General features: G+C 34.8%; 1 protein-coding gene across 1 annotated transcript in view; it reads right to left on the bottom strand.

Moving 5' to 3' along the window:
* The window catches only part of LOC116177219 (microtubule-associated protein futsch-like), a gene marked incomplete at its 5' end in the record, with an annotated part of 42,835 nt that extends 21,760 nt beyond the window's left edge, over positions 1-21,075 (bottom strand). Inside the window, 2 exon segments of the mRNA XM_031496128.1 lie at positions 11,966-12,070; positions 20,977-21,075. Of these exon segments, the coding sequence (XP_031351988.1) occupies positions 11,966-12,070; positions 20,977-21,075 (204 nt within the window).
* Positions 21,076-27,073: the final 5,998 nt, after the last annotated feature.

Here is a 27,073-nt window from a genome sequence, read left to right as displayed (position 1 = left end):
ATTAATTGCCCCTTAGTAAAACAATCAGTCCATTGCGAGAGTACACTTTCTATACTATGCTCATTTAATTTTTAATAGCGTAAATAAACTTTCCAAGTGAGAATTTTTTTCTCGAGTTTACGAGTTTTCACAGGTTTTAAAAATTTGGCCAATCTGGGTTTTTAAAAAAACGACCTACATGGGTCATATTTTGGACAGCATTCGAACCTGGTCTTTCCTTTAAAAAATTGGCGAAAACGATTTTGACGTCTGCGAGGGTGATTTTTAGCGCTGAGGTTAGTAGAGCTAGAACTGATAATGGTACCAAGCTAAAAAAAAGCTGTTATGAAACGGGTGGTCGTTTAGTCATTTCAAAAAGTTTTTTTTTTGCATAACGATCAAAGTACCGGACTTTTTTGTTCGAAAATCGTATGAAAACTATTATTTGCACTTTTTTCAACATAGTTCAACATGCTTCATACGAAACATGAACAGAAGTAGGTCTGGCGATAAAACGTACGTAGTTCAAAAAGTTCTCTCGGTTTTATACTCCGCGATAAGGCGACTATCGTATTCGGAAAAGTATGCGCTGTTGCCACAATATCTTTCGATCTAAAAAGTGTGTTTGCTCCATTTTAAACCGGCTGCGTTCATAAAATGAATGCCATAGCGGGGAGCCCCGTGATTCTAAGCTAATTTTACCAGCGATCACGTACCATTTAGGCGCAGTAGAATTTGTACAATTTATGGGTGAAAATTTTTGATCTTACCTAGGTTACAGTTACATGAGTTAGCCCGTACTATTTGAGTACGAGAAATTTACTGCCCGTGATTCCGAAGATTCGCGGTTCAATTTCAAGAGTGTGATTAGTTAGTGAAATCTATTTAAGTCGCTGTAAAGAATTATCAGCTTAACTTCGAGTGAAAAATCAGATAAACCGGCGTATTTGACTGAAGGTCGATCGCGCCCCAAAGAAGCGTTTAGTTTAATTCTAATTTGTGAAAAAGGTGCGAGTTAGAAACTATAAATAAAGCTTTGTGTTTAACGGCATATGGTAAAGAATTTAAAGGCAATTAATTGAGGCCGCCAAACCTAAATAATAAATTGGGTAAAATTAATATCAACACAGCGGAAAACTGGTTCTTTATTCCAGTGCACAAATAACATCGAGATCATTATTTTCGCGAGTTGAAGCCGGCTTGCTTGCATTCGTAATTCATACGGACATTTGCTTCCTATAAAATTTCTTCATTCAACAAAACGGTAAGCTTACCGGGGCGGTGCAGAAAGTCAGATATACCATCTAAAGCGATCTCTTTCCACGTGTGTAGTAGAAGTAGTAGTAGTTAGAAGAAAAATAACACCAAGTAACGAAGTTACCTACTTATAATTGATTTGTATAAAGTAGTGGTAGAATATTTTAAAAAATTTGGAAAAGCAATTTTGTAATTTTAATATTCCTAAAGGAACCGACCTATGAGATTCAATTGTAAAACAGATTTGTATTACATTTATTGATTGAGAATTCAGTAATACTAATCCTTTGGTTAGAGAAAAATTTTGTGTAAGAGTGACGTTTTAGAGAAAGATTGTATCTAGTATTGACACGTGATCACAAGACAGGAACCTATAAAGAAAAATAGAATTTGACCGCTTTTATTTTTATTTATAGAATCAATCAATTCAATTCAAATGTGTTCGGGTTTAATAAAACCAAAGCATTAGTTTTTGAATTTCAGATTTAACGGAAGATAAAGAGCCAAACTTCCGTAAAGTAAGGGGTGTTTAGAATGTTTTTTATTACAGAGCTAGCCGTGGCTCAAACAGAAATTAATTGTTACAGTAAAATCTTTACCAGTGCCGTAGAGGTTCAATTTTACTTAGCGCAAGTGGGATTTTCAACCTTTTGTAATTGTAACTAAATTAAAAGATCCATGTATAATTATGTTTGCAATTTTTGAAATAGATCGTGACAAAGTGATAGTCGCCAACGCAAGTTACCTACTGGTACATTTACTATAATAAAAGGGAAGCCCAAGAAACCCCCTCGAAAACGTAGATGGTAGATATAACTTTTTCTGATCGTTAACGTAGGGTGTCACACAGGCTCGTAGGGACTGGTATTTCTTAGTCACAATTTTATTTTCAAATGTACAGTTAAACTTTTCCACAGTTCAGACGCGAAATAATAAAAATGTTCAATTGGAACTCTAACTGGTAGCACTGATGACCTTTTTTAATTTTACTTTTATCTCTAAAAATGAGGCGCTGGTAGCAACCGTGGCCCGACCGCAAATCAATCAAAATTTTTTACGAATGCCATAAAATTACTCTCTAAAACTAAACTCCCCTATCTTATATTAATTAATGAACACCAATCGTTAATTTCTTTGCTTAATTCCTTCCCTACAAATCAAACAAGAATCAGAGGAAGAAATCAAATCTCTCATATGACCAACATATGCTACGCTACAGTTTGCACAGTACTAAACTGACCTCGTGCCGTGTTCGCAAATGTAACCAAATATCCCTAATTAAGATAATTGAATATTATCTAAATTCCCGTCATCTAGTCTCCAGACACCGGAATCCATTAATAAAACAAACGCTCTACAGAAATTAAACGACGCAGAAAAGACTTCATTCCACCACCGCTGAACAACACAATTGTACTAGTCAAACAATTCACTGGAAAATCGGTTTCTACCCTTAGAAATATTAAAATCAAAACTTCACAACGAAATTTCGAAAAAATTTTAATGCAAATTAAAAGCTACCGTTACACATAACTGGCTAGTTTGATGAAATTAATGGATTGGAATCGGAACAAATTGAACTTTTACGCTTAATGGCAATGCACGTACCTATACATATGGCGTTATTTGCATAAGTATATGCCGGTTGTAATTTCACGCACTAGGAATTTTAGTTACAGCGTTTTTTATTGGTAAAACTCGTACTGTACTAATGCATTTTTTTGATCCATTGTTCAATGAAAATGATCAATGGGATATCAAATTTGCAGTAGTGCAGGGCGTCATAAAACATTATCATAAACTTAGCCCTTATAAAACAACAAACGTAAATTAGAGGAAAATGAGAAAGAAGTCAGTTTGGTTTGGTGGAAAATCTGCGACAAACAAGGTACGCCCCCGGAATTACCTTTGGTACGCGTGCTGAATATATTTGCTAAGCTAATGAGACGTAAAATTAATTGAATTATTGCTGGCAATCATCTTGATTACTCCGGTATTTGCCTTATTACATATAGCGAATCGATCGTATTTGCAATGTCTGAAGAAAATAGAACGCGTTGCTTAATAGAACGAAGAAAATCAAAAATAATAGCATCACATGCTGACTAAAAGTGTATTACTTCAAGCCGAACAGAAGATTTCAATTCTGTTTTCACTATTAATCTTGTTAATTAATGGAATTTGGGTTAACAATTAACATTAAGTATCAATCAGCGGGCTCCTAGCTATAGAGTCTATAGTTTTATTATTAAATGCGAATAATCTGCGCTAAATACTTACGTTTTCGTTTGCGTTTCCGTATAATCATAACATAAAGTTTCTAAATTGATATGGCACCAAACTTTCGCGCACCTACCTACTTATAATTTTGAGACGTCCATTCGAATTTTACTAAGTGACACTGACACTGTAGAGACACAAAGCGAAAACAAAAACGGCGGCAACATGCCCACCCATAACTCAAACGGAAATTGAATAATGTGGTAGTTTTGTAACTAAATTTAAGCTACTCCAATTTGTGTAATTAAAGATAATTTTGTATTCGTCGAGAAAAAAATAAATGAACTGACCTTTCTTCTTTTTGGGAAAGCGTATTGAGGTCCACACGTAAGCTTTATTCTTGATCTTCTCGGACTCCTTCACAAAAATGTCTAATTCACTCGAAAATTTGTACTTCTTATTCGCGACACCCATGTTCTTCTGGTTCTGATTAAGATCGATGGCACTACTATTGAGGAAGGATGTAAGACGATGCAATGGACCCATTTGAACTGAACCGATGATACAAAAAGACGAGCGTCTTTTGAGGAAGGTAAGTGAGAAATTTTTCAGGGAACTTTCTACCGGGGCACACCCCACTCTTAAATTGCCGGCTTAACTCAAGTGGCAATACAAATGTTATTTGAATTCATAAATAAATTCTACATTTCAATTGTTATACTTTCATATACCGGCGCGGTAGCGGTTCAAGATGGATCGCCTTAATTTGCGCAACCAAACAAATTAATTGTGTTGTTATAATTAGCGCAAAGCGAGCTAGATTTCTCTCAAAGGCGTCTATTAATAGAGTGTAAATTTACTAATATTCGTTTTAAAAAGAATAGACCGAAATTTGTTTAATTCGGGATTCATATCCGACTGCCTTCACTCACTGTCACTTTCGGACGCGACATATTATTATTACGAAATCGTACGCGGATTTGTCTTGGTTTTCCTCCGTAACCATCAGTTTTTCGGTAGGTGAAATGTCAATGACTTCGATTTTCGAAGCCGATACTTTCTAAGGTTATCAATCAAATCTCAATCAACTTTTACTATTTACGTTGCTTTAACGGGTGCGGAATTATATCGATCGCGTATAGGCTGATGGACAGATGATTTTTTTTAACTTTCAAAAGCTGCAGGACCTCAATTTTAAGCGTCTAAATTATTTCAGGGCACAGCAGTTGTTCCAAGACCAAAATGGTATTTAATCCAAATAAGTAAGAGACGTATTTCTGGCAGAATAACATTTCTTTATGGCATAACCAATCATGCTGATTGTCCTTCTCTACTTCAATCGTTGAGTGAAGAATCCTTCACTCAACGCTTGAATCCTTTAATATATCTGTTCCAGCACACACTTTACGGTTGGCAAATGCATTCCTAAATCCCATTCCCAAAACTATCATATTATTGAAATCCCCTACCTTCATAATGTCGCGTAATTTTAACATATATTGTAGACATGCAGACATTAATTTTTCTTCTCTATTAGAAACTTTTAAATTTGTTTAAATTTGTTTTCTTTTATGTAATACCTACAGTAATATCATGTTTCGAATTAGTTAATTACTGTGTTATAGGTTTACTCTTACTTTACTTATCTTGCTTATTATATTTTGTTATCTTCTTTTGTCTATAGTGCCACTTACAAAAACGTATTTAATTTTGTTCTGTTATGGGATACTTTGTATCTGTTGAACAATAAACATTATTATTATTAGTATTATTATAAATAGTAAGTATCGCTAGGTCAAAGCAATCGAAAAAAACAAATTGATGGCACTAGAGAAAATGCCCCCCTCCCTCCCACCGGTCCTTTGACTGGTTAACGCACTGTTAAATGTTACAAACTTGGTGCGAGGTTTTCAACAGTCTATTTCACAATGGTGGCCCTAACGCTAGTAAAGCACCACCAAAAAGCGCTAGGTCAGAGCACACAATGTTGGTCTGAAAACCAAAATGAAGTGTAATAGTGTTAGGAGATGGGATTAGACACAATTATGGTGGTAGTTTTACGTTATTGCTCTTTCCTGTTAGTCAGTCGGTATTACTAGTACGTTGGGTACGCCAAAAAAACTGCACTTTTTGATTGGAATATGCCACTTTCTGTGGTAATAGTTAATACCAAAAGGCAACTTTTGAGATAGCGAGCCACTCCAAAATCCGAGCAGGAAACCAAAATGGTAACCGTCAAAATGGCGCCATTAGCCGCAATATATTTTTTTGTATCTCTGCTCCTAATAGTCCGATTTTAATTTTCTTTTTTTTTTTATTGGAAGCTCTTGTGGCGAGGAAACTTTTTTGCTATATAACATTTATCTCTAAAACTGAAGGATTTAGCACAATTTTAAAAAAGTGTTTTTTTTTACGAATTTGAATCACAAGTAAGCCCAACCCGATTTTTATGTGTAACTTGTCCACGTCAAATGTTAATATGTAAGGGTTTGTATTATTCAGCACAATATTCTGACTCTTAAGGTCTGATGATGAATCGGTCTATACGATTCGAAGTCGATTCGCTAAAGAAATATTAAAATTCAATTATTTGAAAAACGAGTTTATTGTATCAACTTGTATCGACAAATAATTCACTACGTCAAGAAAATAGTGGTTGCTATTTAAAAACAGTATTCCCCCTATGACCGTGCAGAAGTATATGCTACTGACCCCAAATTGAATGTACATACGTGAATTGGTAGCAAACTTTTTATAATTATGGATGTCATAAAAAGCTTCTTTAAAAAATGTTTTGAAGATAACTTTTTCACCCTGTATAAAAAGCATATCCGGAAAACGGTTAGCCTCGCGGTTAGCATTACGAAAAAAAACCGATAAGACCTACAAAAATAATTCATTTGTTCAGGGATACCCGGGGATACCTATAAAAAATATCAAAATGTATAGGCTGCCCTCGAGAACACCCTATATACCTAAAAATACGTTTTAGGCTTCCCCTCAGGCTTCTCGTACGAACAAACCGTTGCCATTAATCTCAACCATTGAGGCTCTATCGTCCGCTTACAGAAGATGGATTCCCTGTATAATAAAAATGATTCAACTTATATGAATAGGTATCTAAAACTTGGAAATCATAATATTCCGTTAATATTCTTAAAGAAAATCCGAGAGGAAACTCTCGAAGAAACCCATGATCTGATAAATAAGCACTCCAAATTTCACATTCGTCGTAGCTTAAACCAACTAGTTAATAAAATAGGATAAGTAAGAGCGAGGAGTACCTATAAGAGTTAAAGTTGATATACTGAGTGTTTCTTTAATAACTTTAAAAGTAGAGTGTATTTTCTGTTTTTCAGAGAAAAAAATTGACGAGGCTTTTCCTTTCAATTTTCATAGTTCTTGATCTCGTGCTTGATGAAACAAATATTGCGCATTTTTTCAAAAAAAAACATGGCGCATTGAAATTTTCCGAACTTGCAGGGTAGATACAAGGAGTTTTGGGGTTGTGCCGATTGAATTTCTGAACGATGGCCTTTTTTGTCGAAAAAACCGGGATATTGCACAATTAAGAGCTTACTTGTGATTCAAATTCGTAAAAAAAAACTTTTTAAAAATTGTGCTAAATCCTTCAGTTTTAGAGATAAATGTTATATAGCAAAAAAGTTTCCTCGTCACAAGAGCTTTCAATCAAAAAAAAGAAAATTAAAATCGGATTATTAGGAGATACAAAAAAATATATTGCGGCTAATGGCACCATTTTGACGGCCACCATTTTGGTTTCCTGCACGGATTTTCGAGTGGCTCCCTATCTCAAAAATTGCCTTTTGGTATTAACTATTACCACAGAAAGTGGCATATTCCAATCAAAAAGTGCAGTATTTTCCCCATTCTAGCCATGTACCCGACGTACTATACTTGTTATTATTATTTGAACTTTCACATGCAAATTTTCTCTTGATTCCCTGTTCCTCTTTCTACAGCTATTATTGCAGAAACCCACTTACTATGGGTGCTACCGCTCTTTGATACTCTCTGCAGATCTTAACACCGCATACGCCTTACAAAACATTGATTCCAACCTCCGAGGTTGCCATTTCTATTTATTAATTTCGTGTAACCATGGTTACAAATTGGGTTTTTACTTCGTGATAAAATTGTGGAGTGTAAATTATTGTCGGCGAAGTATCGTGTGTCCTATTTTGGATGAGACTGCTGGGTATCTTTTTTTAAAGATTTTGCGACCCTGTACCTCTTTTTTGTGAAACTTTTAATAATACAAACAGAATCAATCTAGCTACCTTTGTATCTGAGATACAGGCTGAAAACAAAAAGTGTGTCTATCAAAGCCTACTATCCATGTAAGGTAGAAAAAAGGTAAAAACTGTCTATTTTAGATATTTCTACGTAAAAATTCAGTGGCATAGTAAAAAAATTGGACATAATTTTTATATATATACATATATACAGGGTGGTGACTTGCGTAACGCATCATAGGGATTTCAATGCAAAATTCATAACATGCCATTATTGGCTCCCCAAATTATTTTAGAGCAAAAATGTATTAAGGTTTTTTTGTAGAAAAAAATTTTTTACGCCAATCAACCCCCATCTTTTTCAATAATCTGCGATGCCATGGAATTTTCTAAAACAAAAAGATATCCAGTTATCAATTAGGAGCAGTTCGAAATGGATTTTATGATCGACTTGGTTAGGAAACCGTTTTTAGTAATTTGGTCTTTCTTTATGTTGAATTCGCTGTTCTAAATATAATACTTTTTGATAGAATTTGATTTGTTTTATAGCAGACATTCCATGGCATGACGGATATTGGCGTAGTTTTGCATTATAAAATTCCATGGCATCACAGATTATTGAAAAAGATGGGGGTTTATTTTTCCAATGTTCCGTCTTTAGTGTGCAAAAAATTGAAAACTAATACGGTTGATTGGCGTAAAAAATTTTTTTCTACAAAAAACCTTAATACATTTTTGGTCTAAAATAATTTAGGGAGCCAATAATCGCGTGTTATGAATTTTACATTGAAATCCCTATAATGCGTTACGCAAGTCACCACCCTGTATATAATAATCATGTTTCAAAATTTTGAAATGACATGTTTCTACCATTAGCCATTTTTTTATTGGTATCGACTGCCTTAGTTACCATAGATACAATAACAAAACAAAATCTCTATCAATCCCAGGCCTACTATTTAAAAACTGTAAAAAATAAGGTTTCTATTGGTTTTCATGGCTAAAATTAAAAACTATATAGGTTGTGATCCATTAATGTAATCAAGATATAGAATGGAAAAAAATTGACGTTAAATACAGGGGGTAGCATTAAAAAATACCCACTTCCAAATCTTAGAAACGGTGGTCCAAAAATGTTTTTGACTACGCCATTGGATTCTACGTAAACATATCTAAAGCAGGCAGTTTCTCCTTTTGTCTATCTTATATGGATATTAAGATATGATACCATCCCAAAAAATCAAATTTTTCGTTTTCACCCTGTACCTCAGACACAGACATACCTATTAGATTGATTCTGTTTGTGGTATTAAAAGTTTCACAGAAAACGGTACAGTGTGCAGTGTACAGTTTTAGCGAAACATTTCGGAAGCGGCCCACCAGGTAAGTTAATCCTTCCCTTCGAAGTCGTAGAGATCGATCACTGCCTTTGGAGAGGCGAAAAGTATCAGACGTGACTGCATTCGGGACTTGGATTGAAGTATTTAACAAATTTTGATTTTTTTAGCGCATTTTCCAAACTGTCTGCACTCTGTCCGTCTGTACCACTACTAGTCCTCCAGTTCGTTGTGATTTTTTTCTTATACGGTGTAGTACTAGTACAGCCCAAAGACCAGAACGACAAAAGTTTATTCGGATGGTTACTTCCTTCTCGAGTTATTACTGATGATTCTGTGCGGAGAAAAAGTGCTTTCCTCGGTCGCGAGTGACCACGTTTTTAACTTGTTCTATTTGGACACGTCGTTTATTCCTTCACTTGACATTTGATCACGCTTTCCAAATTGAAACAACTTCACTATTGGATACTAATTTCGGTGGTTGCAAATCGCGACTTCTTCATGTCTTCGCAATCCTGTAAATCAGTCCGCGAGTAATTGTTGCATAATGCCGTCTCAGTAAATCTCTTATTTAATTACTAATTGGTTTTAAATCATCCCGTTATCTGAATATCTTTAACAATAATGTTTTCTTAATTTAAAACAAGACGTTACTTGAAATGAAAGCATTTTAATTAGGTATTTCATTAAACATTTAGTTCTTTGCAAGTATGGAAATATTTGGTAAAAATACGGCCGAATAATTAATAGACAACGAATGTATTGTAACGGGAGAGCCATATAGGATCAATTTTATTTAGTACGGACGAGGGGGAGGGATTTCAACACCTATAATAATGTAACAGTATTTTTTCAACAATAATATTTATCTGATAAAATAAATTTAGTAACAATGTAAATATTCGCCTACAGGCAATTTATCACGGTTCCAAATATTTGCGAAGGTAACATAAAATAAAATATTTGGTTTTGGCCCTAATGTGGCTCCGTTATTGTACAGTACTGTTGGATAGCTCGCTAAAAAGTTCCCCAATTCGATCGTAATTAAACAATGGTAAATGCAAAAGCACGTATATTATTAAAGCTTCCGTGGAAGGACAAATTGTGGTACCACTAAAAACTTGGATACTTTATATTCAAAAATTCCCAAAGATTCATTTTCCATTTTATTATAGTAACTTTCAATCCTCGAGGTGCATGCACTGGTTCTGTTGAAATTATGTACCTACACTTTGCTATCCGGGTCAAATTTGAAGGGGTCATTACACTACGTTTATTTCTTAGTAACTTGTCTCGATGGACAGAAACTGGCCAACCTTTTAGACAAGTGTTCAGGGAAAGGGGGTGTTAAAATACTTGAAAGTCCTTTTATCCAGTTTTAATCCAGAAAAAGAATAAAATGCCTTAATACAGCGATTTAAGATTATAAAAATAGGAGTAAGGATAACGCCGTGACAATTTTCCCACGTACGGTAAAAATATTCTAGGTAGATTAGGGGTTGACACTTTCCCATAGACTCAAAGTAATCTGTCACTTTGTGTCTAAATTAACGCTTCGAGTTCAAATTACACAAATTTCCGTGAAAATTGTCATTACACTTTAATCAAGACAAATGGGCTCATGAAGTGAATTTGATAGCAAGAAGACAACTTCAATGGAACAAGCATTCGAGTTCATTGGCAGAACAGCTTGAGCTGTATACAACATGAATTATTCATTTTGCCATATATTGAAGCTACATATAAACAATATATTAGTCGACGAGAAAGGCGGCCTAAAAAAATTATTTGCGGGATTTCTAAAATAAACAAGAAAACGGAAATGATCCATTGTTTTTGACGAAATCTGCACAAAAAAGAGATTGATGACACCGGCTAGTTATACAACGTTTTTCGCGTCATTCCACTTTCCCTTTTATCTAATTCGATTCCTAATTGTACCGTCAATTATCCAATTTCACCGTTGTCGTTTTTATAAATGCCCAAATTTTAATAAACTGCACGCCCACGTGATACGTTACATAATTTGGCAAATACTGGAAGAAAGCGAAAATGATTCCGGTTCAACGATTTATTTAGATGGAAAGGTGCGTTATTCAAAACAAATTTTCCGCCCACGCGCGTTTCTCTGCAGATCGGAAGAACTTTCAATGCCGTTACGCATTTGAGGTATTCAAGCGTGAAAAGAGTTGTTTATTTAAGCAATGATAAATACACAGTGTGAAGGAGGAAGGTTAAAGTATCTTTAACAATCTCCTGAAGTTATTCCGCCTGCAGATAGTCCGGTTTTTTAACTTTTACGTGTTATAAATTTTGACGTTTATTAATTGTTTATAATTACTTTAATTATCTAATAAGTTTCACACGTTTTCTAATTTAAAAGGCACCGATTTAAATTATGCATAATGTTCTGTTACCTCATTAATTATTTTTTTCGTTATGATCGACGTTTCGACAGTGTTCAATCATCATCAATTTTTTATTCTGTACTTAATCTCTATATTTTTCTCCAAACTTTTGAAGTACCTTGCTCCATATCGACAAGGCTTTTTCCAAAATATGATAAATTGCATTTTGTCTCTCGATCCCATAGTCGCATATGGGAAATTGAGACTAAAGCCAGTTGTAATGAAATCAGGTGTTGTATAAAAAGTAAAAGGTAGCAAAGTGTTGTAAAACGTAATATAAATCTTTTTCGTAACACAATAGTAAAAGTTGTCGCTTCAAAAGGACTACTTACATATACAGAGTGAAGGATCGCTTCCAAGTTTCTAATAACAAATTTCACACGTTTTCGCTATTAAGGATTGCTTTAATTAAACCTTTTATGTGCCTAATTGATATTTGTACTTCACCTGGTTTGTAAGTGATATTGAGAAAAACTCCCACATTTACATCATGATTTGATACACTTACCTTTTGTTGATACAGTGGATGTCAGCTTCTTGTCTTTCTGCGTGAACAGAATTTTTCGAGGTGGCGTTTTGACATCGTTTGAAAGTTTGGCAACGTTCTTCTTATCTGAAAAGGGAAAATTAGCTCGTTACTTCTATTGGCCGATCAAAGGTTTTAAAATATTGCACGGCATGTGGGTCACGATAATTAAAAACTGTAGTCGTGTATTTGCAACGTTGTTATAAGTTATTCTTCCACTAATTTATGAACCCTTTCAATGCGGTTTCACAACGGTAATAAATCCTGGGATCATAATAACATTTTACTACTAATTAGGTATTATTGATATATTGCTCACTGTACAGGCAGCGTTTTGAAATTGCGCTTTTACCACTTGCGCCCGTACAATGCCTCCAGTCTGAAATTTTTAAAGCAGTAATTTACATCTTTACATTTAGTACAAACACAGTGCTTTCTTTTCTATTAGCAAATGTATTGAAGAAGTTACATAGAAGTGGATTTGGGAGTGTATTAATAGTACATTAAGAAACAAGTGTATAATGAAGTCTTTAAGGTACGCGCAACGAGTTTAAGCGCGTTTCTTATAATATTTTCTATTATACCTGCAATATAATTTAAAAATAAGGGAAATAAGGTGAAGTCATATTGACGTTATACTCGAATACTGCTAATTAATCGTAATTCCATGATTGCCATGGAAAAATAACTTCCACGTCCAATACGATTAAATCACTACACCAAAAAAGCAAAAAAAAACTGACCAAGTAACTGAAGATCTAATATTACTAATTTTCTTCATAAAGGTTTAGGCAACGCTGTCTGATTTAAAAAGAATGCAAAAAAGATGTAAATGTAATGTCACGGTTCAACACCCACAGTACTCACTTCCTCAACGAACGGGAAATACATGTTATAGTTTTAACATGGGGCGCCCAAGGCTTAATGGACATCAACTACTTTTGTTAGGTAAATGGCAAAATACACTCACAGGGAACCAATTATTATGATGCTACATCCTTCGAAGTGAGTATAGTCAAGAAGCTTTTCAGAAACTTGCTCCATTGGAAAATCCACATCTTAACAATAACACTAATTATTCAAGCAGCGGATGTACCTATCCCTGACCTAAGTTGCAGTTGACACAATTCACCAATCGCCCAAAATAGGACCATCATCATCTTTTTTACTAAACCAAAACACATACGTTAATTTGACTAAAAAATATAAACAAAAAAAGACATAATTTGAAACATATGAAATGTAATGATGGGAATTAGAGATAACATCAAGCAAAAACGCCTTTCCTTACGCAACCCACCACACACGTGTGTATGTGTGGTATAACATTTAACGCGAATTCTCATAATGCAAGATACTAAAAATAAAAATGAATTATTCAGGAAGGGAGGCTTCCGTATTTTGAATCCGTGCTAAAAGTGGCACATATGCTTAGCAGGTGTATTCCACCTGCAAACTTGTTCTTGGATGGATCGACCACGGTCAACCAGTCGCAGCTCTTCCCTCGCTATTGTCCTAAACACAATTTAAATTGTTCCATCTCCTACGTCCGATTTTCATTGAACGCATGTAACCAAGGTGTTACATAATTTGTAGGTCATTTTGTTTATGTGGATCATTGGGTTCTTGAATAAATTTCGCCCACGACATTTTTTCAGTTTGGGATTACGGAGCCTTGCACGAACAGTATTTAAGACGAGGGCCCAAACTTTGTCCGCGTGTTGCAATTACTAGAGGTGGTCATTTCTTTCGCTTGTGATGTCAAAGACCTCTTTAGACATTCACTTGTTTAGTTCAATGTGCGAAATGCGACCATGAAATGGACTAAATATAATATTTCGAGCACAGATTGAACTTTACGAAAATAAAAGCGCATGATTTTAGTATCAATAATTCTAATTATGTATTCGCACATTCCGGGCAATGAACAGGGGATCTCACACTATGTCTCAAGTGGTGGTCATTTGATCAACGATGGCGTACTAAAAAGCTCTTCTGTTCCTTAAATCCTTCCGCGTGGTAAGAACCCGACAATGTCCGTGTTTTAAGGGAGACTAATCAAAGTTGGAAGTCATGGTGATACAAGTTGAATGAATTTGGGAGTAAACAGTGTCCTTGCAAGCTGTCCAAGCAAACTCCTGATGTGTAGTTATATTACACACGTACCTACTTAAATAAAACAAAAGCAGGAGTCTAAGGAGGGCATTGCAAAACTGGGCTCAAAAAAACAAATTTAGAAAGTTCAGGCTTGAAAAAGGAAAAGTTGGAGCAAAAGCCCTACAACTCAATCCCCACTAATGATGGATTCTAATCCAGGGTGTTTTCGAACACCATAGAAAGAACATTTCAAATCGAAGAATGTCGTAACAAAATTAGGTGATCCATCCGAAGCAGAAGCAGTGGATTACAATGATCAGCGCTACTTACAAGTTCCATTTATTAAAACGTGATTTAGGCACCGTCAAAATTAAGTATCCCTTAAAGTTAAGCATAACTTAAATACCATAGCAAGGATTGTCTTAATAATCGTTGCCATAGATTTAACTTTAATCAAGGCTTAATTTTGTTGGTGCAACTGGGGCTTAATTATATGAACAGGTGTCTTGATGAAAAATGATTAAAAAAACAATTAAATTACTTGGTCCCAAAGTTACTAATTGTAACTACTTTCCGCGTAATACCAGTGGCGCACCCATAGGGGGGGTTTTCGGGGTTAACCCCCCCCCCCCCGAAATTAAGCACTGATAGATTTTTTTAAAATAATCTTTTCCCACAATAGTTTATGAATTAATCATTCCCTATTTCCCAAAGATCCGACCATCCTCTCCGAGGAAACCTTAACTGAATTCCAGTCTTTAGTATTATTTTATAAAGATGATTTGACAGGAACTATAGATGAGCTAGTTGCCGAACTTAGACTTTGGTATAGAGCAATCGCCAGATTGCCAAATGAAGATCGACCCAGAGATGCCTTAAGGGCTTTACAACACGTTACAGACACCTTTACAAATATTAGGGTATTACTTGCTATATTAGCTACATTGCCTGTCTCTACTCCGGAAGGCGAACGTAGTTTTTCAACTTTGAGAAGAATCAAAAATTATTTAAGAAATAGTTCTTCCGAAAACCGACTAAATGGCTTAACTCTTCTAAACATTTATAGAAACATGACCCCTTCTGTGGAAAATATTTTAGAGAAACTCGCACAGAAACCTAGAAAATTAAAACTTAGTTTAACTTAATATTTATAGCCATAAATAATTTCTTTTACGTTCTGTTTTGTTTTTTTGGACAAAGTGTAAGTGTAACTGTGTAATCTTTTGTTTATTAAAAATATAATTTATGTTAACATTTTGGATTTACTAATTTCATCTGTCCCCGCCCGCATTTGTCACATTGGTAATGACTCTGGTCATCACTGACATATTGACATGAATTAAAAGTACTATATGAAAATTGAAGTTTTATATTAAAAAAGACGATTTCGTGTAATAGTTATTTACATAAAAGTCAGGAAAATGACACATTACTGGCGAGGAAATATTGAATCCGAGTCAAGTAATGTCATTTTACTGACGAGTTTTGTATTAAATTTTACCCGAAATCGTATTTTAATATAAAATTTCCATTTTCATATAGAACTTTTGATTAATGTCAATCTGTCAATGATGACAGGAGTTATTATAGACATTTATCAATGTGACAGGTGCGGCAGGAACAGTTAGTGTAGGAAAATTATAAAGTTTTGAGATTTTAGTTATGAACTCTCAGTAGGGACCCAAATACAGATCTGAAAAGTTCCCACCTCCTCGGTGGGAGCTTTATCCCCTTTGCTCAAAAAACCACCCCCAATCGTAACCTCACGATCTTTTTCGGCGTTTTGTTCGTAAACCGCAACTTCTACGAAAAAATGTTATAGAACTTTTTATATTCTCCATTAAATTCTTTATAAAAATGTGTTTTACTGTTTTTTGCGTATCTTCCACCCAACGCTCGTAAATGACCTTGTATGAGTCTGAGCAAAAAAATGTATAGAATCGAAATTAAAGAGCAATTTTCGTCGATGAGGGATTATTTTATATTACAACCACTTCTTGTAAATTCTTTTTTCAATTTATTAAGTTTATAGTCTGCGATTTTCCTCTCCTAAAAAAAGGCAAAAGGGCAAATAAAATATTATATTTGCAACCCTTTAAAACTTTCGAAATGTGTAAGTCATGGGAACTATACGCCCTTTCCTTAATATTCTCTCAAAAAGCGAATGGCTTTGTCCGATGGAGAAAGAGTGATGAAGAAATTAAATATTAATTGTTCACTATTTGTGATATGATGGTTAGTGATGCCCCCGTTGGTCTCGTCTCGAATTTTCGAAACGAGACCAAGGTTCAGTCTCGTCTTGTCTCATCTCGACGAGACGAGACTAACCATCAGTCTCGGGCTCTCGACTCTCGTTTGGTCTCGAAGTTTTTTTTGTTTTATTTTACTGTTTTTTTTAAAATTTTAATCAAGAAAATCCATTGAAATAACATGCATTCCAATTGTTGATATAAACCGTTCCTGACCTTACTGATTTAGGACTTAATTACAATAGGTGTTATATTATACAACTGTAATTTTTCTTAAATCCAGGAATTTGGCGGACAATTGATTTATTAAACCTGTACCCTTATCAAGAGATTTGGTAATAATACTTAATAGGATTGCTTTATATTAAATGCCCTTAATGCTCTCATTTTATTTTCACAAGTTTATGGCATTAAATCCAATCGTTTCTAGGTATATAGGTATAGTGACTCAATTTAGAACAGTGGATACAACCGGGTATCTCGTTTTTGATTGGTAGCTCGTTCTGGTCGCCATATTGGGGCTAAAATGCTATACCTAGGTACTTTAAGTATGAGTTTACACTTTTTTGTGTTCTTGCCAAATTCTGTGAACAAAGGCGCTGCTTAAGGTAAAATGTATACTGTGGACATATGACATATTCAAATATAGTTACTGTAAGTATAAGTACTTACATATTTACTGCGTAGTTAAGACCATAAAAGCAAGATTTTACAAAATAACTTGGACAGATTATCTTTAAGTATTTAAGTAACAAAGAATTCAGTGAGATACCTAGTTACAGTAGTTACATTACCAGTTAAATTTTACGAAAGCTAATATTTTTTTAGCTGCAGAATGGTAAAGAAAATCCTTATAATACACATAATTATGTTTCGTGATTAGCAGATAGATAAGGAAGGTCAATATTATTTGTTATGCCTTCGTGGTGTCTTTTATACATGCTTTACGCCATTTTTGGATAGTATGGCGAGACCACGCGAGACCAAACGACACTAGACGAGACGAGACTTTGAAAGTCTCGTCTCGTCTCGTCTCGCGGCAACAATAATGATTGTAACTGATGCATTTATCTCATGTACATTTACCAAAGATTCAAAAATAGAACATGCAATGTAGAAAAAAAAACTGCTCTTTAATTTCGATTCTATAAATTTTTTTACTCAGATTCACTTTACGAGATAATCGCCGCAAAAAACAGCGGTGGGCTCATTTTTCTCTTTGCGCTGAAAACTATGCTTATTTTCCAAGGTCATTTACGAGCGTTGGGTGGGAGATACCCAAAAACAGTAAGAAACATGTTTATAGAGAATTTAATGGAGAATATAAAAAGTCCTATAACATCTTTTCGTAGAAGTTGTGGTGTTTCGCGAGGTCACGATTGGGAGTGGTGTTTTGGGCAAAAGGGGAAGAAGCTTCCACCGGGGAGGTGGGAACTTTTCAGATCTGTATTTGGGTCCCTACTGAGAGTTCATATCCAAATTTTTAAAACTTTATAAATTTTTTCTTCTATTCCTTGTTTTACGAACTAACTTGCTTACACTAAGTAGACTGGTCCGCCTGCGTCATGAAAACTAACATTTCCCTAACATAAAGTAGACATGAAAATGAAGGTTTCATGACGATTTTGGGTAAAATTTAATACAAAACTCGTCCGTAAAATAACACTCCTTGACAAGAGTTGCAAAAATGCGCTAAAAAACGTATCATTGTGCCTGTCTTATTTTGATTCCGCCGATACCAACAGGGAGTACACTCAATTGTATTGTAAGAAAAAGGAAATTAAAGTAGGTAGGTACTCGGCACCAAAGGGGCCTCGTACTTCAATATTTCGTCGCCAGTGATGTATCATATTCCTGAGTTTTATCGAATGAAGTATTAATTTGCTAAAAGAGCGTAACAATTCGCAGTTGAAATAGTCAGTAGGAATTGTAAGACGTTCAGAAAAACGTCATCACCATATGGTATAAGAAAAGTTAAATCTACAAGACTTTTGGTCTGGCGGAAAGAAGCATTTTACAGTTCACAATTTCACTGTGAAGTTCTGACCCATCAATATCATACAATTTACCAAGAATATTACAATTGCTTTCTATATTTTCGTGACATCATTTTAATAAATTATCTATATCGAGTGAAAAACCAAATTTATAATTAATCAGGCGAATGAATCAATTAAATTTGGGTCCTCTCAGTTCGTTCTGGTGCTCTAACCACTGACAAATTATTTGAGCATTGATTATTAGTATGGGACAAAAATTTCGAAAGTGTATGAAATGACTGTAACTTGTTCTTGTAAAACACTAAAAAGGCCGGTTGGTTACTATTCACTATTCGGATGGATGAAATTAAAGAAATAGGAAGAAAACTGTGAAGATATGTCTGTTGAAGAATGTAGAAGTTTAAATGACAGTAGCTATCCGATAATTTTTTGTTTCAGTGTACCGACGGATAATACCTACGCAGCGGCGAATCACTTAATTTTAACTCTTGTCCCAGACATCAGGGCGCCGGCAGGCGCCATAAAGGCGATAAAAAATGAAACCGGATGCGACGCATTTTTTTCTTGAAATATGATACCCTTTCTAGACTTTTTTGAGAACGTTCCGTGATTTTTTCTAAAAACCTTCCGTTTGCTATATAAGCTAATTGAAGCGTGTTTAATTAATTAAAGTTCCAACATCGACGCCGAAGCTAAGTAGTGATCTCACGTTCGTATGTGATAAATCTACGTTCGTACAGATGAGAGATAAATATTAATTAACTATTATAGATCAATCAACTTAAGAAGTTGAGAGGCACCTCTAAAAATCATTATGCGGGTCACTCTGTAATTGGGCGCAAGCCTGTTGAGGACCCAGAACAAGAGAGGGATAATAAATAATAAATAAATAAGTGTTATAAATTTATATAATTAATTGTAAATAAATAAGTCACATAATTACGTTACAGTAGAATAAATACACAAAAGATCGCCTAAGAAAGGAGCACATTCCTGTCAACGATTACGCTTTTGGTCAATAAAACAAACTCATGTTTCGCATTAAAAACTTTTTGTACTAAATTGTTTGAATTGATTTGAATTTTTATTCTGAAATTACCCGATTTCGTAGGTGTACCTGGAACATAAAAAGTTTGCGGAACATTGCACGGTGGAAGCCACGCCACAACGTTCTATTCTTAGAAGAGAAGCAACCCGACTAGGACGAAATGCTCGTAAAGTACTAACTCTAATTCTTGGAAAGGGTTATATAAAAACGAATATAAAACTGCTATTACAATAAATGTGGAAGCAAATATAGCTTGGAATTGCGTATTATATGGCTAGAGTTATAAAGTTCATTTTGAATTTCATGCAAAATTCGGTTCATAACCAACGATTCACGAACTCCGATCTACAAATTTAATAAAGAATCTACCGGCAAAATATCATCGGATCGGTCCATCCGTTCAGACCAGGGTTCAGAGAGACATGAAGTCATCGAGCGAGCGAGCGGACCGAATGATGCCGAGCACTTTTCGCAAACAATATTTGTAAACGCATGCGCAAATTTAGCGTCTTAAATAAACACGAATTTACTTCTTACTATAGATTGTATCATCGAAAAAAGGAATCGGGGGAGAGTAGTGTAGGCTCCCAAGTTTATTGTCCTCCTCAATCGCTGTGCTATGAATGAAGATAGGTATAGAGATCGTAATCATGCGCGCCGTTGAAACCACCCTCTACACTCCTAATGAATGAACAAAGTGTTTATAAACGCATAGATGTTTATAAGTTGAATGTTCCACTGTACAATGCATTAAAGGAAGTTGTGAAGATCCAGTGCATTGTGTACAGTGGAACATTCAACTTATAAACGTCTATGCCTGTACTCTATACCCATCAAAATTCTTTCTTTCCGTCCACCCTGGCACTAATATCAAACAACGAACGGACTTCGTGCAGGTAAAAGTTGTATGTTTCAAAAATGTAATTGGCGGTGGTAAAAGTGACCAAAGCTATGAAGGGAATACTATGTTACTGTATCATTACATTAAGCAGCGATTTTTTTATACTTTTTCCTTTTACACTTGTGCTCACTTTAGAGACAACATTTTATAATGCTCGGCTCGAACTCAAACAGCTAGGAAGTACTAGGTGTACTACTATACTTGTCTTGCCAAAAAATAATGGTAAAAGTTAATAACAATTTTAAGAACATTATGAATTTGAATGTCCAAAGGAAGCTGCCTGCAGTGGACCTGCATATTGGAAGAATTTAAGATACAAGTTCAGGTTAAGTTTCGCAGCCGCCATTTGCCATTAAGGGGTGGGAATTTTTCAAAACAGATGTACTATAATAAGGCTCTAATGTGACATATATTTTACTACTTGATCAATCAAATCCGCTACTTTTTATGTTGCATTGCGATATCTATCAGAGGGTGTTTTTAGAATAATGGATTTGGTCTTATACAGTGCGATCAAAAAGGTGTCGACATTTAATTTAAACTACCTACCAACGGTGACTTGACGTCAATCCTTTTTTGATGACCCGATACTACGTGCCTAAAGTAATCAATATGGAATTCTGAAATCCTTTATTAAACACGGATCAAGGGAGTTGCTGCGAAAATGTCGACGTTTCGATAAAATAATTACTACTTACTTTCTGCAAGGGTATTTTGATGAACACTTCTTGGTGAAAGTTTAGAGGCTGTTAAAACTTGAGTTACTCGAACCACCTCCGATCTTTTCTTCGCCGAACCTGAAACAATTAAATTATTACTATTTTAGCATGGTTCATTTTGAACTCGACTTAAATTTAAGATTTAAACGACGTGTAAAACTATTTGATTTGCTATCCGGAAAAGGAAGAATCTGACACCGACTATTGATTTTACTCGAGAAACCGTGCATGGTATAAATCGTATAGATTTTTGGAATCAAAATAGTAGTAGCACAATTAGGTACAAATTGCTAGGAAAGTGTGATCGGAAAATGATCATTATTAGAAGCTATTTTCGTCCCAACATTTATTTTATGTCGGATTATGCAAGCAGTCATTAGTTTTAAATACTTTTGATAAAGTACCGCAACCTTTGCGTAAAATCTCACCTCTTTTCGCAAAACTGCCAAACCTTTCTCTGCTTGACACTTTGCCAATAGTTGGTGGATAGGATAACTTATCCTTGGAAGGATGTTGACCCATTTTTACACCGACGCACTTTTTTTACATTACTTCAAAATTACTTTTGGCACTAAACTTTATTACGTGTCATAACGGAGCGTCCCTCGATAGTGTTGTTTTTTCTTCGACGTTTCTCTTCCGCAAAACCATCGTAGCACTTTAATCAAAGTAAAATTACGATCAGGTCGTGTAAACGTTTTTAGTCCGACACACAAGCCGACGCGACGCGCTCAGTGCAATTGCAGTAATGCAAATAAACCAAGTACAGAACCGATACAGACATAAAATTAAAAACAAGTTCTTTGATGGTCCTTTAAACAAGATATATGGGTAACCTTGTCAGAGTATAAAATTGTTATTACCGTGCTTGCTTTAGCGTTTCGCTATAATGATTTATTTTATACGTGGCTCCCGCTAACTCCGGAAAATTTCAAGAAGTGAACGGCTATAAAATTTAGATTTACATCCCCAGAACGTCCAGACAATACCATCGACAGGTCCAAGACCACAAAAATTCCTCCTTATTTTAGAACCTACTTTCGAAAATCAAATTGTCCAGGAAACTGGTCTTACTATGTTGTTCCGAAAAACGCTTTTATGATTTCGAAGATTTTCAAATAGGCTGTTGGTTTTGATGATGGAGTCTTTTGAGAATTAATTTTGTATGATCTTTTCTTTAGCTGTGGCGTATGGGCAGGAGAACAAGAAAAAAAAAGAAGACCACTCGCTCTAATTACGTGAGTTGAAACGAAAAACACGTCACGTAGTTACAAAAACGTGCTACTCCACGATTGTAATACTCCAAGGTCAAAAATTACCCAAAAACAATTACAAAACGTGATCCTTCAATCGAAAAACCGCCACTAAAAATAAATTTCGTAGGTTATAATCGGAAATTATGTCACAAGAATATTGGAAATGCTCGAATTATTTAAAAAAATCGCAAAACAAAATAGAAACCTTAAAAAATTCGAACAATCAAAAAAGCATCACTTGTGGGGCGCTTTTCAAAACAGAAAAGCAAAAGTAGATTACACAGTCTCGCATTGTTATCCATAAAAAAAAAGAAACCTCCCTAGAAATTAATTATGTTGATTAGTTGATTAGTAGAAAACTTTAGTAAAATAAAGGCACGTCGTCAGGGTGTTCCAAATTGCTTGTATGCGATGTTTTGGAGGAGATTTTGATAACTAAAAAAGATAAGAGTGATGCGGTTTGCACGTCTCGTAGTTACTTTTCAAAGCTGCATAGATCGACATTGTCAATGGTGTTGTATTTTAAAAACTAAGCAGGCTATTGAAAACAAAAAAAAATACCTCCTTACCTATTTTTACATACCTTTATTTGTTATACTTTTTTTGATATTTACACGTTCGCGCAAGTCATAAAATTAACATCGTCGGTCTATGCAGCTTGAATAGTAACTACGAGAAGTACAAACCGCATCACTCATTAGTTTTAGTTCTCAACATATCACTAAAAAAACATTTAAAAAAACAAGTAATTTGGAATACACTGTACATATCTGTTTTCATTGTACAGTGTGTCCTATTTTGGTTGAGACTGTAGTGTATATCAGCTGTTTTTAAAGATAGAGACTCTGCGCCACTTTTTTGTGAAACTTTCAATACCAAAAACAGAATCAACGCAACATTTATTTTTGAGATACAGGGTGAAAACGAACTTTGACGTTTTGGGACGTTATCGTATGTTACTACCCATGTAAGATAGACGAAAGATAAAAACTGCCTATTTTAGTGGCGTAGTTAAAAAAATTTTTGGCTATTTTTTAAATGCAACGCCCTGTATATATTAACGTCAATTGTTTGTTATTTTTTTTCCTAATTACACTGATGTATCACAACTTACTTTTTTTTTTATTTTCGCCATGAAAACCTTTTTTTTTACTGTTTTTAAATAGTAGGCCATGTATTTCTGGAGATTTTGTTTTGTTTATTGTATCCATTAATTAAGGCAGCTGATCCTAATCAATAAAAATGGCTGACGGTAGAAACATGTAATTTAAAATTTTTTAAAACAATATTGATACAGTGCGTAAAGCCGATGGGGTATACAAGAGGAGAATTTTTTTTAAAATATTTAATTTATAAAAAAAAATTTATTCTTCATGATATTTTTTGCTTGCTTTGAAAGTATCAATAACGTTTCGATTGTTTGTGGTTTGAATGCAATACGCGTATCTTGATTTATAGTGTAGAATGATAAACTTTCAATTTAAAAAATTTATAATTTATTATTTTCTGTTTTCTATAAATAAATTTTAGATTTATCGAAACGTTATTGGTACTTTCAAAGCAAGCAAAAAATATCATGAAGAATTAAATCAATATTTAAAAAAAATTCCCTCTTTGTATACCCCATCGCTTTACACACTGTATATGTAATATAATGTATAATAATTATTAATAAATCCAATTAGTAAAATCATGTTAAGTCATGGAATTTCCTAAAGAATTAAAATTAGGTTTTCACAAGACGAAATGGGACGCTCATTTAAAATGCACGGAAAAACAAATATCGCGTACTAGAGTATATTTCCGCTGTAAACGTTGTTTATTATAAATACTTTTTCCTCAGGAAAGGAACCGCATTTTTACAAAAAAATTATGCCAGGTGTCATAAAGCTTTATATTGATTCGACGTTTGAATCTGCTTTTTGTCCTACTAGTCATGGCTTAACATGATTTTGGTAAGTGGATTTATTGCCGAATTTTTTATAAAATAGTGAGAAATACATCTGAACATGAACTAATTCGTATATCATTAGACGAGGAAAAAATATTCTTTCTATTGGTGTCATTATAAAGTTAACATGGGGAGCAACTATCTACAAAACACCTTTTTCCCATGTTAATTCCCTATGTTCGGTTTGGGAATATTCACCCGGTATAAAAAAATATAGGTTGTGATACATCAATGTCATAAGGAAAAACAATGCAAAAATTGACGTTAAAATATACAGGGTGTTGTATTTAAAAAATACCAACACTGGGACAAATCTCAGAAACTGTGGCCCAACATTTTTTTGTCTACGCCTCTAGTTCCTACGTAAATAGATCTGAAATAAGCAGTCTTTTGACATTTTTCTATCTTCCATGGATCTTACATCCGAAAAAGTCAAACTTTGCATCACCCCGTATCTCAAAAACAAACATAGCTAGATTGATTCTGTTTGTAGTATTAAAAATTTCACAAAAAAGTGGCACAGGGTCGCGAAAAGTCTCTACACCGTACTTTTACTATGAGATCAAAAATGAGTTGCTGTCGAGTTACCTTTGGAATTTTGTTTACATCGGAAATCGTAACTTGAACTTCCAAAGGCGACTCTACAGCAAATCATTTTGGAATTTTGATCGCCCGTTACCTACCCAGCTGCTAATTTGGACGCGAATGGGAGAAGAGAGGGGGAATGTATGAGGATGCAATTTTGGTGGACCGCCACTGGCACCAACGGTAGCTACTCCGCCACTGATTTCATCTCTTGACGGTCAATGTAAGTCACTCGTAGAAAAATTAAAACGACACCCTGAAAACACTTCAAAACAACGTACTCAAAAAGGAGCAACCCCCAAACATTGACTTACAAAATAAAAAAAACACGCCAACGTTTTCAATCTGGAATAACTGAAAATAAATATTCCAATTCAAAGCAAGATACCGGATACAGGGTGATATAAGTATGTAAAAAAGTAGTAGAGGGGATTAAAACAAGCACTTTTTCCGAATAAACCGGAGGTCGAACGTGTTTCGTTTGGGAGCCACCCTCGTAAAAGTGGTGAAATTTGCATTTCTTCTTTCATTTTTTTCCCAGCAATCATAAGAGTTAGAAAGACTGGTGGCACGTCTTTGAACAGGTTTTGAGGTATGCCCTTTCCGATTTTGCAAACATTCCTTTCAAAATTCCTACCATGAAGGGGAACCCTTAAATGGGGTTGGGGGTGCGAAAAAAATTCTGATTTCGACGAAATTTGGTCTCTGGGGGTTTTTGAACATGAAAATCACGAAATTCGAAAAAAATTCCACTGCAATTCTTGTCCGGACAACGAAAATGGAGAAAATTCCACGAAATTTGTTGTGTACATACTGGATGAGTTAAGGAATAAAACGGTCGAACAGTTTTGTAAAATCACAGATAGAAGACAGAAGATCCAGCCATTGGAAGACCACCTCATTGAATTTGAAGAAGCTGCCCGCTAACTAAAATCTGTAGGAGCAAAACTAGAGGTCGCCGATGTTGTATGTCAATGTCATATCTTGTTAACATTGTCTAAATGGTATGATCTGTTGGTAACAGCTCTTGAAACAATGGATCAAAGCAAGTTAACGGTGGAGTTCGTGAAAGCGAAGCTTATGGATCAAGAAATGAAGAAGAAAATGAAGAAAAGAAGTTCGAGCACTTTCAACAACATAGATATCCAAGCAGCCTTCAGTAGTTGCAGCAATAACAGTGGTAGGTACACTCATCAACGATGAAACGCACCAAGCAGCAGTCAAAGTCAATGGTTCAAGTGTCACAAATGTGGCAATTATGGACACATCCGGAGACACTGCAGGAGTAAGCACGCTTCGGAGGCTGTATGTCCCAAAATCCATTGTGTAATCCCAATCTTCCGATTAAGGCCCAAATGGCAACAAATCATAATGCCGCATTAAATCTCTGAAGGCGTCAAGTTGATTGGCACCCAATTAATTCCGCTAATTAATCCGCTGATAAAAAGACATCCACTTCTACTAGTTACATTAGTTGAAACCCATTGAAAGCAATTATATGTAGTCGGCAAAAACAGCAACATTTACAAAGTGTCGGGGACCAAAACAAAAAATAGTACCTTCTTGAGAAGGAAACTGAAGATAACTATAAAACTAATAGTAGCTTCTAAACAAGGAAATAGCAATTTAATATGCGAAAACAAACGTAGCAACCTTAAAAACTCCATAAAACAAACTAAAATCTCGTACTTCCCAAAATTACTGCAACTGATCCCGATTAGCTTAAGTATATACGAAAGCGAATATAGCAAAGCTAAAACAGGTGAATTTTATAAATAACGGCTAAAAGTCTAAGGCAAGTACCACAAAATTGTGTCAGGAATCAATTCTAATTCACTAGTCATAAGACCCTGAAGCGAATATGGAGCGTCTGGAGGAGACCAAACAAAGTAATAAGGTTTCCCAAACGATTTCAAGTAGAAACGCCATCGTCAGATCAAAATCCAAGGGGAAGCATTTGATTTGGCCAATACCTTCCAAAATGCAAATAAACCGAAAAAATTGCACTGCCGTTACACTACTCACCCCATATTACCAAATGTAGGTATCGACCAGACTTTATATTAATAAAAAAAATTAATTGCAACCAAATTACGAAAACAACACACGCACTTGTAAGCACACTTTATAAATAAGCGAGACGTATACCTAATATTTTGAGAAAAAGTGAGTTTACACAGCAGCGGTTATGTTACAGTTAAATATAGCATCGAAGTAAGTACTCTTTTTAAATGTAGACAAATATTTTGTTTGTCTTCCTTATTTATAACCGATTTTAAAAAAC

Source organism: Photinus pyralis, unplaced genomic scaffold (genome assembly GCF_008802855.1).
Source record: "Photinus pyralis isolate 1611_PpyrPB1 unplaced genomic scaffold, Ppyr1.3 Ppyr1.4_LG7, whole genome shotgun sequence".
Taxonomy (NCBI): Eukaryota; Metazoa; Arthropoda; class Insecta; order Coleoptera; family Lampyridae; genus Photinus; species Photinus pyralis.
Note: the sequence above shows the minus strand (reverse complement) of the source record. Positions and strands in the feature narration are given on the sequence as shown.